This window comes from Pongo abelii, chromosome 13, assembly GCF_028885655.2.
Source record: "Pongo abelii isolate AG06213 chromosome 13, NHGRI_mPonAbe1-v2.0_pri, whole genome shotgun sequence".
Classification (NCBI taxonomy): domain Eukaryota; kingdom Metazoa; phylum Chordata; class Mammalia; order Primates; family Hominidae; genus Pongo; species Pongo abelii.
Genome location: NC_071998.2, coordinates 58,846,782 through 58,863,020, shown reverse-complemented (window position 1 = coordinate 58,863,020; position 16,239 = coordinate 58,846,782). Strand labels below are relative to the sequence as shown.

The following is a 16,239-nucleotide window of genomic DNA, read 5'->3' as shown; positions in this document are numbered from 1 at the left end:
AATCTAGGCAGTGACAAAGCAAGCTTTCAATCTTGTGTCTATCTGACTCCAACACAAGAGAACCACAACAACCTGCCTTCTGTAGGAAGAAGACACTTGGCAGTATTATGTCTCCTCTGAGCTTTGCTAACAGAGAGATATAGTTCTGTTTATCCTTATAGAAATAAAATCTCCTTCTATCTTAATTTAAAAATAATCCATAATATAGTAGGTTGTTTTAAAATAACAGTATTTTTAAATCACAAAGACATAATAACAAGGGTTAGCAAAGGTGTGGAGAAACTGGAACCCTCATATACTGTTGGCAGGAATGTCAAGTGGTGCAATTGCTTATGAAGACCATATGGCAGTTTCTTTAAGGGTTAAACATAGAGATACCATTTGACCCAGCAATTCCACTCCTAAGTATGTACCCAGGAGAATTGAAAACCTATCTCTGCACAAAAACTTGTAGATGGATGTCCATAGCAGCATTATAGTCAAAAAGTGGAAATACCTCACATGTCCAACAACAAATGGATGGATAAACAAACTGTGGTACATCCATGTGATAGAATATTACTTGGTAATAAAAGGAATAAGTACTGATATATGGTACAAAGTGGATGAACCCTGAAAATATTACAATAAGTGAAAGAAGCTAGTCATAAAGGACCATATATTATATGATTCCATTTATACAAAATGTCCCAAATAGGCAAATCCATAGAGACAGAAAGATCAGGGGTTTCCAGGGGCTGGGGGTTGGAGGGGTGTTGGAAGGAAGATGACAGCTAAAGAGCACAACATTTCTTTTCTGGGGTGATGAAAGTGTTCTGAATTGGTTGTGGTGATAACTGCACAACTCTGTAAATATACTAGAAACTGTTGAAGTGTGCCCTTTAAATGAGAGAACCATCTGGTATATGAATTATATATCAATAAAGATACTATATATTTATATTTTAAAACTGTACCATGAAAAAAAAGCAAATTATGCATTTGGTAGGCTCTCAGTAAATATCCACTGAATGAATGCACCAAGGTACTTAATGGCTATTTTAGAATACTAGTTTATTTAAATTCAAATATGTCTTTCAGATTCTATAGTTTGAAAAGTATGCTTATTTTGCACTATGTTACCTAAAGTGTGCACCAGACTCAACTATCCCTGGGGCTGAATGCTGATGCATGTTGACATCCTGAGAGGGTCTCAACAGCACTGCTATGCAGGGATTCCACCTCTATCCAACAGGACCAACGGTGGCAAAGGAACCATCTGTAACTTGCCAACAATGGGGATGATGCTAAGTATTAAGTAACTGGTCTTTCATCACCCCCCTCGAGCTAAACCCAGACGTGCAGAGAAGCTCTAGTGTGTCTCAGGACCACCAGCCAATGAAGATATCACCTGGGTCCTGGAATCTGGGAAAAGGAACAAAAAACTTCCTTCTTTCTTTACCAGAAAAATTCCCAAGAGCAGATCCTGGCAGCATGTATCTATTTATAGCTACATTTGAGCTCAGATAGAAGAGTGTAGAAGAGGTTGGGGTAAATCAATACTGTATTAGTCCATTTTCATACTGCTATGAAGAATTACCAAAGACTGGGTAATTTATAACGGAAAAGAGGTTTAACGGACTCGCAATAATGGTGGAAGGTGAGGGAGGAGCAAAGACACATCTTACATGGCAGCAGGCAAGAAAGCATGTGCAGGGGAAGTGCCCTTTATAAAAACATCAGATCTCATGAGACTTATTCACTACCACAAGACTGCACAGGAAAAACCCACCCCCATGATTCAATTACCTCCCACCCAGTCCCTCCCATGACATGTGGGGATTATGGGAGCTACAGTTCAAGATGAGATTTGGGTGGGGACACAGCCAAACCCTATCAAACACATTCCAGTGTAAAAATGAAAACCAACGGTCAGAGTTATGGAGGGGGAGGGGAAATGAAATAAATAGATGAACTTAAGATCCAGTTGTAGAATTGGCCTGATGTGAACAGTTAAAGAAAATCTAAGGAAAAGGTATCCAAGCACTGAGTACACTGAGGAAGATATAAGGTAGAGGAATACTGCATTAACAGCAAAACAAATAAGCTCAACAGACAAGCTTCTTGCAAGTAGATAAAATCCATAACTGAATGCGGATTAGACCATTCCCTTGAAGGAATGGTTTCCAAGCCTTCCTTGTCGGTGAGCAAAAATATCCCAAGGATACTTTAAAAGGCACATTATTTTATATCTCTTGAATTCTGCATCAAAATGAGACTTGGATCTAAGAAAAGTTTGTAAAATGGAAGTGGGAATGTGGTCCAAAACTGGAAAAGACCTATCCAGGGCACAGGGGCTCAAAGATGCCAGCTGAGCTCCTGACTTCACATTTCCAAGGACTGACTCACTGGGGCCCCAAGGACAGGGATCTTTAGTTCTTGGTAACTTTTCTGAATCCGTCACCAATAATGGCCACCACGTATGAGCACCTGCAGGCTACAAACATCTCAGAAGGAAATGTTGGGTCTGTATTTATTTGACATATTGGTCTATCCATTACCAAGTGGAATGAATACTGGACATAGAGTACCCAAGTTCTTTTTTTTGTTTTTTGTTTGTTTGTTTTGTGTGTGTGTGTGTGTGTGTGTGTGTGTGTGTGTTTGAGACATGGTCTCACTCTGTCTCCCATGCTGAAGTGCAATGGTGTGATCATGAGTCACTGCAGACTTGACCTCTTGGGCTCAAGCAATCCTCCCACCTCAGCCTCCTAAGTGGCTGGGACTACAACTGTGTGCCACCATGCCCAGCTATTTTTTTTTTTTTTTTTTTTTTTTGTAGAGATGGGGGTCTCACTTTGTTGCCCACGCTGGTCTTGAACTCCTGAGCTCAAAAGTGATCCTCCCACCTTGGCCTCCCAAAATGCTGGGATAACAAGTATGAGCCACTGTGCCTGGCCACAGAAGGCCCATGTTCTAATCTACCGTGTGCACTAACTTGTTAGGTGTCCTTCATCAAGGGCTTCCCTCTTTCCTGGCTGCACAGTTCTCATCTGTAAAATGAGGTCACCTTAGATCATCCCCAAGGACCTCTCCAGTTCTAGGACATTTTGGCCACTGGTTCTGCCTGATAACCCATCTTAGTGATTTCCTAGCAAGTACCTGTTTCTTGGTCACAGTGCCATCCACAGGGTCCACGTATTCAAAGCTATCCGTCTTCGCCACACTGTAGACATGGCTCCCCACAGCAAACTGCTGGCCAATGAAGGATTTGTCTGTGACCAGGGCCTCCAGGTCCCTCATGATATAATATGTCGTCTTGGGATCCAACCCCTCATAGTCAAACCTGGTGAGGACACAGGAGGAACAGAAACCTAATCAGAGAACCAGCAACTTGGTGGCCCACTTACAGTTATCTAATCATTGGTTCTATTTCCAGGGAAGGACAGCACAGAAATGCACCTTCAACTCATTTCCCCTCTTCCATCTGACCCTTACAATCCATTCCCCATACAGTGGCCAGAGTAATCTTGTAAAAATCAAATCATGCCACTTTCTTTCTATTAAATCCCTCTATAAATTCCCATCACATTGAGAAGAAAAGTCAACACTTTAACCTTGGTCTGTCAGGCACTGTGGGATCTGCCCTTGCCCACCTCTTTGACTCGACTTTGTTCTGTCTTTTTATCCTTGTTCACTGGCTCCAGCCACACTGGCCTCTTCTCCAGTGTGCACTGACATTGCACCCTTTCCTGCCTCTGGGCCCTTGCACTTGCTGTGTGTTCCCTCTACCTTGTACGTTCTTCTGCCAGCTCTTCAAATATCAGGCTCATTCTTTCCTTCCATTTTCAAACCCATTGTCACCATTAGAATGTGACCTTCTGTGACCATCTATCTGAGGCAGCTTCCCCACTCTGTCTTCTTCTCTCATCACCCTTCATATTTTCTTTTGGTAGTTATCCCAAACTGTATGTATCTTGTTTGTATATTTGTTTACCTATTCATTGTCTGTCTTTGGCCACCAGAACGTGAGCTCCAGGAGCTGTCTTGTTCTCTGCTATTTCTGGTACATAGTAAGTTCTATGTAAGTAGAATGGAATGAAAAATGGGAGAAAGGAAAGGAAGGAAGGAAAGAGAGAAAAAACAAGGAAGGTAAAAAGAAAGCGAGAAGGGGAACTGAGCATGCTATAGAACTCTTGGAAACTTGGAAGAAATGTCACAATTGTTCCATTCAAAAAAGTCCTCCTAGCCAAGAGTATTAAATGTAACAATGGCGCTGGAAGTCAATTAGAAAAAAAAATAAATAAAAGACTAAAAATAATACCAATTGCATTTGTCATTGTGGGGTTCAAAATATGATGATGTATACCAAGAGTTGGCACAGTGCCAGGCACTGGTGCTTAAAAACAGTTAACAACTTTTATTTGCCATCACCACCATAAATAAACTACATTTTACAATGTCAGATGGTCTTGGCTGAGACCTAATGGCACACCTAGGAGTGTCTGTTTGAGAAGGAAGCCATAGGAGGGGCAGCTGCACCCAAGTCACTTGGAGGATCTTACATTTGGGCTTCCTGTAACATAGAGAAAGGATGTGAGTTCTCAGAGTGAACTGGAAGAAGGAAGCTCTGAATAGTTGTTACTACTTTTTTCCACTTAAGATCTTTAAGACATCCAGTAAACATCAGCATATTAGCCAAGATGCAAAATATGGAATAATACCATGTCTAGCAATGGGTCCCCTGCATCTATATCCCTTTCTTTTATTCTCTTCCTCCTACACAAGATGTTGTTTTCTCAGCCTCAGAGGGAAAAAAAGGAACTCCCTCAGAACATTCTTTTTCAGCAGTGCATATATTCTGAGACTGCAGTCACTTTAAAGGTAGACATTTGGAGAAGGTAGAGACCCAAGCAAGGAGAAAGGGGCAGGAAGACAGGAGAAGAGAGTCTAGCAGGAGATAGAAAGAGATTCAGGAGTTGAAAAAAATCCACTAATATGATAGATCACGTTCAGTCTAGGGTTGAGAATCATCAGATCCATTTGCCCAAACGTTCACCTTCATATACAAGCAGGATCTAGCACTGCCTTCCACCCCCAAATCCCCGTCTGACCACCACCAATAACAACACACTTTCAAGGAAAAAACCTTTAAATGGAGGATTCCTTCTGGGGTCTACTCGCACAAGAAAAATAATCTGGAAGATTTTCTCAGATATTCAGGCTCAGTATTAGTTAAAGTGAAATTGTTTTATTATTTTCAGCCTGCCAAGAAAATTGCCAAGCTAGGAATAATTACATTTCACAAGCACCTTTTAATTTGCCATTTGCTGGGGGATGAAGGAAATGTTTACCTTTCATTCTATGTATTTTCTCCTCCCTTTTTCTTTATCTCTGTGATCTTTTTGGAAAGAAATCTGAAACATAACTCAATGTCCTAGAAGAAATTAAATCTGTATCACATATTATTCTCTAATATGGTATTTGTTATGAAGAAGTAATTATCATGTAAGCTCTTGGCCACAAAAAATAAACTACATTATAAATACAGTTACCATAACACCGATTATTCAAGACACCAGCAGAAACCTAGATAATCATTCCACAAATTATGAGGAACACATCTCTGACTCAAAGCGATCTCACTAGGCCAGAGGTTGTCAATCATAATATATTCTGTCAGGCTGGACTTTTTGGAACAGCTTCATGCAATAGAAGAATGTCATGTGCCAATTAACTCTTGGTATGCCAGGGGAAAAAAACACACACGAATCAGGGGGTTTTGGTACTTGTTAGAAATAATGAGTAAACCAAGTTTCTACCTGTCCTGAGAATTCATTTTTTATGACACACTGAATAATTTGAGGTGTTTTGCCAGCTATCACATCCCCAGCTTTCTTGACTAAATGGGAACTAAGAATATGATGTTGTTGTTGTCTACATCTCCCAGAAGGTTGCAATCTCTTTGATTTTAACGAGTACAATCATGGGCTTCCTTATTCTCTGATACATATCTAAGTAAAAGGCTTCTTAACAGAAGAAATAATCACCTTATAAGGAAAGTCTAAAGCTCTCTTTCTGTCCCTTAAGCTCTTGAAACACAACCAAACATTCAAAGTAGTTAACTATTCATAAACAAAGCAAAATGAGTCACAATCTTTCTGCTTTTAATACAGAGTCTCTGAGACTACCCAAGGATGCCCTTGCCCCACCTCCAAGTTCTTTACAGTTAACATCGTTTCCTACTCCCTCCTCCTAACCCACGGCTTGGTTCTTGTTATGTACACATATCTAGCATACCTAGGTTCACACTCCTAGCAAGTAACCACACTTCCAGGATACTCTTACTTTCATTTACTTAAACGACAGGAAAATGATATAGACCCCAACCCTAAGCTCCTACCCACTGATCTTTCCTTTTCTTCCTTCCAAAATAATGGTTTCCTTTTCTGTACTTCTTTTTCCCTGTTTTTTTGTTTTGTTTTGTTTTGTTTTTTGTTTTTTTTTTTTTTGAGATGGAGTCTCACTCTGTTGCCCAGGCTGTAGTGCCGTGGCACGATCTCCACTCACGGCAACTTCCGCCTCCCAGGTTCAAGCGATTCTCCTGCCTCAGCCTCCCAAGTAGCTACAGGTGTGCACCACCAAACCCAACTAATTTTTGTATTTTTAGTAGAGACAGAGTTTCACCATGTTGGTCAGCCTGGTCTCAAACTCCTGACCTCAGGTGATCCACCTGCCTCGGCCTCCCAAAGTGCTGGGATTACAGGCGTGAGCCATCACACCCGGCCTGTACCTCTTTTCATGAGGACAAAACTTTAACAATATCTGGGGCTCTTGAACCATGAGGCTCCTTCAAAGGGTGCCAGCTCAGGCATCTTGGACACTGAATCTGATTATTGGTGAGGAGGTAAGACAGAGGTAGAGAGAGGATTACGAAAGCACTCCAACCTGTCACAGCTTCTGTGTCTGCCTTTTTTACTTGATAAATATGGATGGAAAACCAACAAGAAATGCCTCTGGTTTGACTGCACGACTCTCACAGCCATTATAGTTACCAAATAACTTTTCAAAGCTCTGCAGTTCAGAGTTCCTCTTGACAGGGCCACCTACCTTATAGGCATTGATGAAAAGATTAAAGAGTGATGTCACCAGGGGAAAGGAAATTGGTGCCTTCCAGCTTGGTAACCTTTGACACCACCCCCAACTATCTATAAGAGGTGATTCAGCTCCAGCCTCTGTGTTCCTCAGATCTTCTGGGAAGATGCCTCCTTTTTAAGGTTCTAGCCCATCAGTTTTAGAAACCTGTTCTAGGAGTAGTTCTTCAGGGTCCATACAGAGACCCTTCCCCTTCTCCTCACCTGCAATAGTAGTGGCGGCCAAATTTGGCCCAGTGATCTCGAACAATTTCCTCCACACTCTGCTTCCGGGCAGCAATAATGGAGAGCCAGACCAAGACAGCCCACAGGCCATCCTTCTCTCGGAGGTGGTCAGAGCCTAAATGTGAAAGAAAAATTCTGCTGAGGATTCATATCTGGGAGCAAAGCAAAAGCTAAATGAATTAAGAAGACCAGTCAGCAATTGAATGTTATGTAGAAATAATTGGATCATTTACCCATTATGTTAAATATATGTCTCCTAATACATTTGCATTTCTGAAAAATATGCAACTGAAATTCAAATAAAATAGTAACAAAAAATAAAACTTGGAAATTTCTGAAGGGATCAGAGAGTCAAGTTGACATCTCATTAGCCCAATGAGATTATTCATTTATTCAGTAAATATTTAGTGACCCCTATAATATATCAAGCATTGTTCTACGTCTTGGGGTAAAGCAGTGAACAAGATAGTTCTTTACTCATAAAGTTTGAATCCAAGTAGATGGAGTTAGGTGGAGACAGGCAAAGAAAAGTAGATAAGAGAACAAGATGCATCAAATAAGGACAAGTGCTTTGAAGAAAATAAAGAGGTGATGATGTCACAGAGCACAACAGCACCAAAAGCTGCTTGACCTAAGGTTGGCTGGTGGTCCCCCGACCCAACAGATGTGTCCACCTGGAACCTGTGAATGTGACCTTATTTTGGGAAATGCTCTTTGCAGATACAATTAAGTTAGGAATCTTGAGGTGAGATTATCTCAATCTCATCTGGATTATCCAGGTAGCACCTAAATCCAATGATAAACGTTCTTATAAGAAGAGGAGAAGACACAGAAGAGGAGAAATACAGAGGGGCAAGCTATGTGCAGACGGAGGCAGAGATTACAGTTATGCCGCCACAAGTCATGGAACGTGTGGAGCCACCAGAAACTCAAAGAGGCAAGGGGAATCCTCCTCTACAGCCTTCCAAGGAAGCGTGGTCCTGCCAACACCTTGGTTTTAGACTTCTGGCCTCCAGAACTATAAGAGAATACATTTCTACTGCTTTAAGCCACCCAGTTGGTGGTGATTTGTTATGACAGCCCTAGGAGATTAATACAGATAGTTAGGGTCTGCCCCCACTGAGGCAATGGCATCTGAGCTAACCCCTGAGAAGAAGTCAGACATGCCAAGATCTGGGGATGATGTATTCCAAGCTAGGGCACAGAAAAAGCAAAGTTCCTGAGGCAGGAATGAATAGAGAAGCTAAATCCCACTGCTATTCATATAGAAAGAGTTAGAGGCAGTTATTATTGCATCAGGCACACAAATGAAGACTGCAGTCTAAGTGGCCAGCTTCCTGTGCAATGAGAACACAGAAGAGTGTGTCACAGACCCATTTGGGTATCTGTCTGTTAGCCAGTTATAAGCTCTCTCTGAAGTGAATAAAGCCCTGAATGTAAAGAAATGTGTTGTGGTACGAGACGTGTGGTATCCTGGGGAAAGCTTTAGATTAGGGCTTAAGCCAAACTGCTACTTCACAGATGTGTGGAAAGTTATTACAAAGTCATTAATTCCCCTGAGCCTCAGCTTCTCATTTGTAAAATGGGGACCCCATCACCAATTTTGTGGCATTGTTGTTGTATCAACTTAATCAAGTTAAGAGGACAAGCTCTAGAGTTAGATTTCTCATGTTCTAATCCTGGCTCAGCCATTTACCTTTGTTTGCGGTACTCATCTGTAATCTGTGGACAATAACAGCCCCTACCCCATGGGGTTACTGTCAGGATTAAGCAACTAAATATGCCCAGATGTTTAGAACAGTGACTGGGATAGCACACATTTTTGCTGTTGATCTTGTTGTTGGTAATTTTAATAAAGCTGTGTGAATTACTGCAAGGTGCTGATTCCTCAATACATGCTTTCAGAAATTGTTCTTGGTTATTCATGTAATTTTATGCTCTAACTCTAGCAATAGTAATGTCTTAAGAAACAGGACTGGGTCCATGGGGTGGACCTTCTTGCAGCAGGGCAATGAGAATGGACAACAGTGTTCTTGGGTTTCAGAACTATAAAACATACATGGAAAACCAACAAGGGAGACCCAATGCCACAGAGCTGTTTAACCCCTGAAAATGGGATCAAACAATACTTAAGTCAAACATCTTTGACAACTTCTAACTAAAGCTACAGACCATTTACCGTACTGGTGACATTTATGGTGTTAAATGTTAAACTTTTTTTTCTCAATAAGGAAAACATGCAAACCTGATGGGGGCTGTTAAGGTACTAAAATCAATAAGAAAAACGGTCAGATTTTTAGTTCTTCCTACACACTGATCAAGGGTCTGCTAATGGCACTGTTGGATGTCCAGTTGTGGTTGCCTCTGGGTTAACAGGACCCTGGGCATTAATCACCACACCATGAAGTGTCTTTAGCCTCATGCAGTGAATTCTTTACACTGCTACAAAAATGGAAGAAGTTTGGAAGACTGAGTTAGCTCCATGGCCAACTGCCAAAAAACAAGTTTAGGAAATCCTGCCCAGTGGGATCACTTCAAAACCTTTTGTCCTTTTACAGCTGAAAAAAAATCACTTTTATTTACTGGCTAGGGAAAAATACCCTTTTGTTCTAAAACATGGGCTTTGCATACCTTCGAACTCCAGCTGGATTACATTACCTAGAGATACAACCATTAGATGCTGTTAAATCTGTGAGATAAGATGTCATAATTTAGTGCTAGAGGGACATAAAGTTCTTTTAGTTGGATAAACAAAAAAACCCACCTCAACATTTGTAGCCAATTGCATAGTAAATTGTGAGTTGGCTTGGACATCCTTGCCTACAAGTTAAACATTTGCCAAGATTAATAAGGGGCTGATGATGAAGTAAAATTAACAATGCCCTTTATAGTTCTTCAACTTTGGGACAGAGACATTAATGATGCTTCAATTACACAGATGTTTCCACTGGATGGTTATAGTGTACTTTGGAGTGGATTTGGGGGCTATAACTCTCCTTTTAAAAGGCCTTTCAGGCAAGTGAACGCTAATGCTGTATCAGTGACAGGCAGATTAAACAAGAAATTCCAGAAAGCACAAAGATATCAAATGGTTTTCTAAAACCCCACTATAAACAGAGTAAAAATGGGAGTAGAAATGTTCACACTATATACATGACACGGATAATAGGCTGGATATTTTTTAATGTTTTCATAGGTCAATAAGAGAAAGAGAAACCTCAATGGACAATGGCATGAAAGGGCACAAGCATGCAATTTTCAGAGGAAAATAATAATAGTCAACATTGGAACAATGTTCACCCTCACTGTGGTCAAAGAAAAGTGTGTAAAATGGGATACCATCTGGGGCCCGTCAGGTTAGCGAAGGTTTGACAGGGGAAGAGTTAACTTGGCAATAATGATCAATAGTCTTTAAAAATATCATGCAGCTTTCAACACAGCTATTTTGTTTCTTAACCTTAAGTCATAGGACATTCAATGAAGTAGATAAGAGAATAAAGAAAAATTGCAAAAATATTGTTTTGATTTTTCTGAGACAGGGTCTTGCTCTGTCACCCAGGCTGGAGTGCAGGGGTTTGATCATGGCTCACTGCAGCCTCGACCTCCCAAGCTCAAGTGATCCTCCCACTTCAGCCTCTCAAGTAGCTGGGACTCTAGGTGCACACCACTACGCCTGGCTAATTTATTTATTTACGTTTTTAGAGACGGGGTCTCACTATGTTGCCCAGGCTTAATTGTTGAACAATAGGATCATTGAACAAAATTCATTCAAAACCTTGTGGGTAGACAAAATAAATCAAATGAGAATTTTTAGTAACACAGAAAACCATGTTTATTCAATTCTTCTCCTTTTATTTTATTTTTATAGTTTCAGGAGGTACAAGTCCAGTTTTATTACATGGATATATTGCCTAGTGACTTTTAGTGTACTCATCACTTAAATAGAAAACATTGTATCCTTTCACTAAAAAAGAATATTCAGTATATTTTTATAAAAAATATAGATATGTATATATGTGTGTACACAAGTAAACAGAAGAATATACACCAAACTCTTAACATGGTTATTATCTCTGAAGTGGTAGAACTGCAGATGTTTTTCCTCTCTTTCCTTTTAAATATTTTCACAATAACAATGTATCATTACATAAGAAAAAAATAAATTTTTAAAGTTGTTGGCTGGGCATGGTGGCTCACACCTGTAATCACAGCACTTTGGAAGGCCAAGGTGGGGGAATCACCTGAGGTCAGGAGTTCGAGACCAGCCTGGCCAACATGGTGAAACCTCGTCTCTACTAAAAATACAAAAAAAAAAAAAAAAAAAAAAGAAAAGAAAAAAAAATTAGCCGGGCATGGTGGTAGACACATCCATGCAATCCCAGCTATTTGGGAAGCCGAGACAAGAGAATCGTTTGAACTCAGAAGGTAGAGGTTGCAGTGAGCTGAGATCACACCACTGCACTCCAGCCTGGGCAACAAGAGTGAAACTCCGTCTCAAAAAAATAAATAAATAAAAATAAAGTAAAGAAAGTTGTCAATGGTGCATAGAAATTCACATTTAAAACATGCCTTTTCTAGAGTCATATAGTTGGGCTCATCTAGTATGTATTTTTTCTATTGTCTTCTTTTGCTTAATAATACTCATTTATGGTTGCTTCATGTCTTTTTATGGCTTGAGAGTGAGTGTCTTTTTAGCACTGAATAACACCAGCACAATTTCTGAAGCTTGCTCCCTGGCTCAGGACATTGCAGGGAGAATGTACCCATATTTCCAAAGCTGTAAGTACCACTCACCTTGCCTTTCTCATCCAACCTAGCCCAGCCCAAAGCCCATGCAATCTTACTCTGAGCAGCCCTGAGAAGCAGCCATCTCCACCCACATACCAGAAGGAGGGCGCTCAGCTCTTCTCTGCCATGACTCCAGCAAAAACTGGTACAAAAAAAGAAGGCCTTTTTTTTTCTAGAGAAATATCACTGTTCCCCCTCCACCCAAATTAAACTTTGAATTTTCTCAATCTTCAAAACCATGCTACTTGAGCTAGGCAGGACACTAATAAGTATATTGTCCTCACAAAAGAAAAGGGAAAAATAAAGAGAATGCTCAATCATCCCAAAGATGTTTTCTTCACATGGAAAAACCAGTGTGGACACATCAGCTCAATAAAGCATCCCATGCGTTACTAACAGATCAAGCCATTACAGCTGAAACTCACATAAGGAAATTCTAAATTTGTCAATTAGGAAAAATATAAGTCAATTTGCACCTGTTGCCAACTCCAAGTTGTAACATAGGTTAGCAATTTTCAACCCTGCACTGCACATTAGAATCACCTAAGGAGATTTAAAAAAAATACAAATGCTCAGGTCTCACCCTGAGCCAATAAAATAAAAACTTTTAATGATGGCGCCCAGGCATTGGTATTTCTTTTTAAAAAACTCCTTGGGTGATTTTCACAGGCAGCCGGGCTTGAGAGTCACTCGCTTCAGCAGAAAGGCACCGTATGCAGTCTCATGTTTGGGGCAGAATACCTGGGGGTAGTGAGTTAGGCCTCTGCCTCTTTTTGCTTGAATGTGGTGCTAAGGGAAAGCAGCCATTGGTCTCTCATTTAATGCACGGCCCTGGCCTTGCTCACATTGGGGGTTCTCAATGGAGTCAGTTTCAGTGTCAAGATTTCTCCTTGCCATTTTCATCTGGAAAACTGAGGACTTTGCCAGCTTTGGAGTGACCAACTTATCCTGGTTTGCATGGGATTTTCCCACTTTTAGCACATAAAATCCCACATCCCATGAAATTAGCACATAAAATCCCACATCCCATGAAACTTCTCAGTCCTGGACAAACCAGGATTGTTGGTCACACAATAAGAAAGGCCGCTCACTCAAAGAGGTTCCTGATTATTTTTGAAGCACAATTACAAGGAGGATAATTCCATTCTAAGAAGAAAGCAGCAAGGCACCAGGCACTGTGCTAGAGGATTTTATGCATCTGTTATTTAATTTCCACAATTTGATAGCCCCCTTTTACAAATAAGAGATTGAGCTTAGGTCATTTCTATGAGGCCACACAGCTATTAACTGGTAAAAAGAAGGTTCCAAGCTGGGCAATTTGGCTCCAAAGCCTATGGACTTAACTGCCATTGGATTATCCCAGCAATGCTGTGGCCCTCAGGAGTTGCAAGAAAGCAGGTAAAGCATCCTATGTGATGAGAGCTGGGGCAGGCTTTCTAAAGGACAAGCTGCAAATTTTCCCTTTATTTCTCCAGTTCACCTTTTTTCACTTAGAAATGGTTTTCATTAATTTGCAGCATTCTCATCCTTTTTTCAGTTACTCAAGACAAAGATTTGTCTTTGAAAAATAGTGGTGTTATGAGGTTAAAGTGGGATCACTCTTTTTGGGTGGATCTGAGATTTGAGAACATGCTACAGAATTGTGATGGAGATCGATCGATCGGTAGACTGATTGATAGGTAGATTGATTTTCATTTCTCAAACCACTTATGTTCAGATCTTTGGCATCAGGCAAAAAAGCAAGCCTCACTGAAAAAAAAAGTCACCTTTCTATGCTTAAAAAAATGTTCTTAAATGTACCTAATGTTCATCAGTTAGAGAACAAAGCTCTCCTGCATGTAAGTCAGTCAGAGCCAGGTGCAAGCGCAGAAGAGTCAGACAGCAGCAAAGGACACATCCCGTGCTGTAGGCAATGTGGCTCCCAGTGAATAATTCTATGTCACAACACATTTAATAAGTAAAATAATAATAAATAGTGTTTCACACAAGGCTGATATCCTGACCATAGCAACACCCTCTAAACTCCCTGAGGGAAGGGCCTGTGTCTGAAATTACTCCTCATTCTACCCTGGGCTGGCTCATAGAAGGTGTGCGGTAAATGTTCCCTGAATGAATAAATGAATGCCTCTCTAGTATGTAGTGCATATAATTCATCAGATTTGCTCCTCACTAAGGGTAGCTAGTTAGAAGCAAGCTGAAATATCATAATGGAAGAAACCTACAGATCATCCCCTCAAACAAAGTTGTCTCGCAGTGAGGAAATTGAGTCACAGAGAAGCTAAGCTATTTGTCTAAGAGAGGGGGAGTCAAAATGGAAGCTGGGTCCCTTAACTTCTCATGCCATGCTGTTTACATGAGACCATTCTCCCAAGTCCCCTGGCATTCCTTCTACTTTCATCCAAAAGAATAACCAAGAGGGGGTTGGGGAGGGTGGGAAATGACTCATCAACATGACCTGAAAACATCAGCAGCAGACACTGTGAAGCCAGCAAGGTTGGGTTTGAATTGTGGCTCAGCCAGTGTGACTTTGGCCAGCAGCTTGACATTCCTCCCTAAACCTCAATGACTTCATCAATAAAATGGGGTCATTAGGGTCTCTATACCATCATTGTGAAGAAGACTCTAAAATAAAGTACAGGAGGCATTAGGAATTGTGTCTATCACTTAGGAGGCATCAAGCCATCCAACCCAGAGCAGGGAGCACATTAACCATATCATGGCCAGCCAGCTGACACGCTTCCCTCACAGAGCATACCAGCATGCTCCTAACTCATACATCCCAACTCATTTTTTTTTTTTTTGTCATCAAGGCAGATAGGAACAATAGGACTCTAAGAATTGTCCTTTTTTTTGAGATGGAGTCTTACCCTGTCACCCAGGCTGGAGTGCAGTGGCACGATCTTGGTTCATCACAACTTCCACCTCGTGGGTTCAAGGGATTCTCCTGCCTCAACCTCCCGAGTAGCTGGGATTACAGGCACCCACCACCACGTCCGGCTAATTTTTGTATTGTTAATAGAGACAAGGTTTCCCCATGTTGGCCAGGCTGGTCTTGAACTCCTGACCTCAGGAGTTCACCCACCTTGGCCTCCCAAAGTGCTGGGATTACAGGCATGAGCCACCACACCCAGTCTTTCTTTTTTTTTTTTTTCTTTTTAAGAGACAGGGTCTTTTTGTGTTGCCCAGGCTGGCCTTGAACTCCTGGCCTCAGGCAATCCTCCTGCCTCAGCCTCCCACATAGGCACAAACCACCATACCCAGTTTAAGAATTATTCCTTGACGGGTCATACACTGAATCAAAAATCTCTCCAGTGGCTTTTAAGGTTGAAGACCTGTCACTTCTAGTCACTGTACTGTGTTCTCACTGGGGCCACCTAGCAACCAGTAGTCTCCTAGAATGCAGATTGGGAAGCCTCGAAGCACAACTTTAGGGATTGTATTTAAATCCCAAGGGACAGTTCTCCTTGTTAAAAGTGCCTTACTGGGAAAAGAACCCCTTAGTCTGTTTGGAAGTCTTCAGTCTCTGACTAACGGCCATGATGTCCCAGGACTCCCAGTCAGTCCCAGGATACTCTGGTCAGTACAGATGTGGTTTCAGAAGCCCCATTCCTTTGTTTCTGCTCCACCCTTAAGTGTCACACAACACTCCCTCTTACCACTTTTCATTAGCTTGGAGGATTAATAGAAGGATCAATGGAACTGGGACCATTGAGACTCCAAGAAAAGGATCTTAGTGATGGAGACATTCTTCCAATGCTAAGTGAGAGTTCTGTTTCCCGGCACAGGGGTTGATCATTCACAGAGGACCCAGAAGGGAGTTGCAATTTTCTGGCTTTATAAGAAGGCTCACGGGGATGTCAATCATAGCACCTCTGTGCTCTGGCCCAGCCTAGATTGAACTGCACACATGCACTCAGCCTGTTTCAAATAGCCCCACAGAGAAACTGCTCATCTAGCACTGATAATGCTGTCATCACGGCCTCCACACCGCACATCTGCGACCCAGCCAAATTTATACACACTGGCCACAAATAAGAAAAAGAAGTGCAGTGGGACCTCAGTAATCTGAAATGCATGGATATGTGGCCTCTTTCTC

At 41.3% G+C, this 16,239-nt stretch overlaps 1 protein-coding gene across 1 annotated transcript in view; it reads right to left on the bottom strand.

Annotated features, from left to right (window-relative positions):
- Nucleotides 1–16,239, bottom strand: part of PGM5 (phosphoglucomutase 5) — a 178,341-nt gene that overhangs the window by 47,062 nt on the left and 115,040 nt on the right. Inside the window, exons 8-9 of the mRNA XM_024252660.3 lie at nucleotides 7,335–7,470; nucleotides 3,139–3,322 (exon numbers count right to left, since the gene is read on the bottom strand). Coding sequence (XP_024108428.2) covers nucleotides 3,139–3,322; nucleotides 7,335–7,470 — 320 coding nt within the window. The remainder of the gene's footprint in view (nucleotides 1–3,138; nucleotides 3,323–7,334; nucleotides 7,471–16,239) is intronic.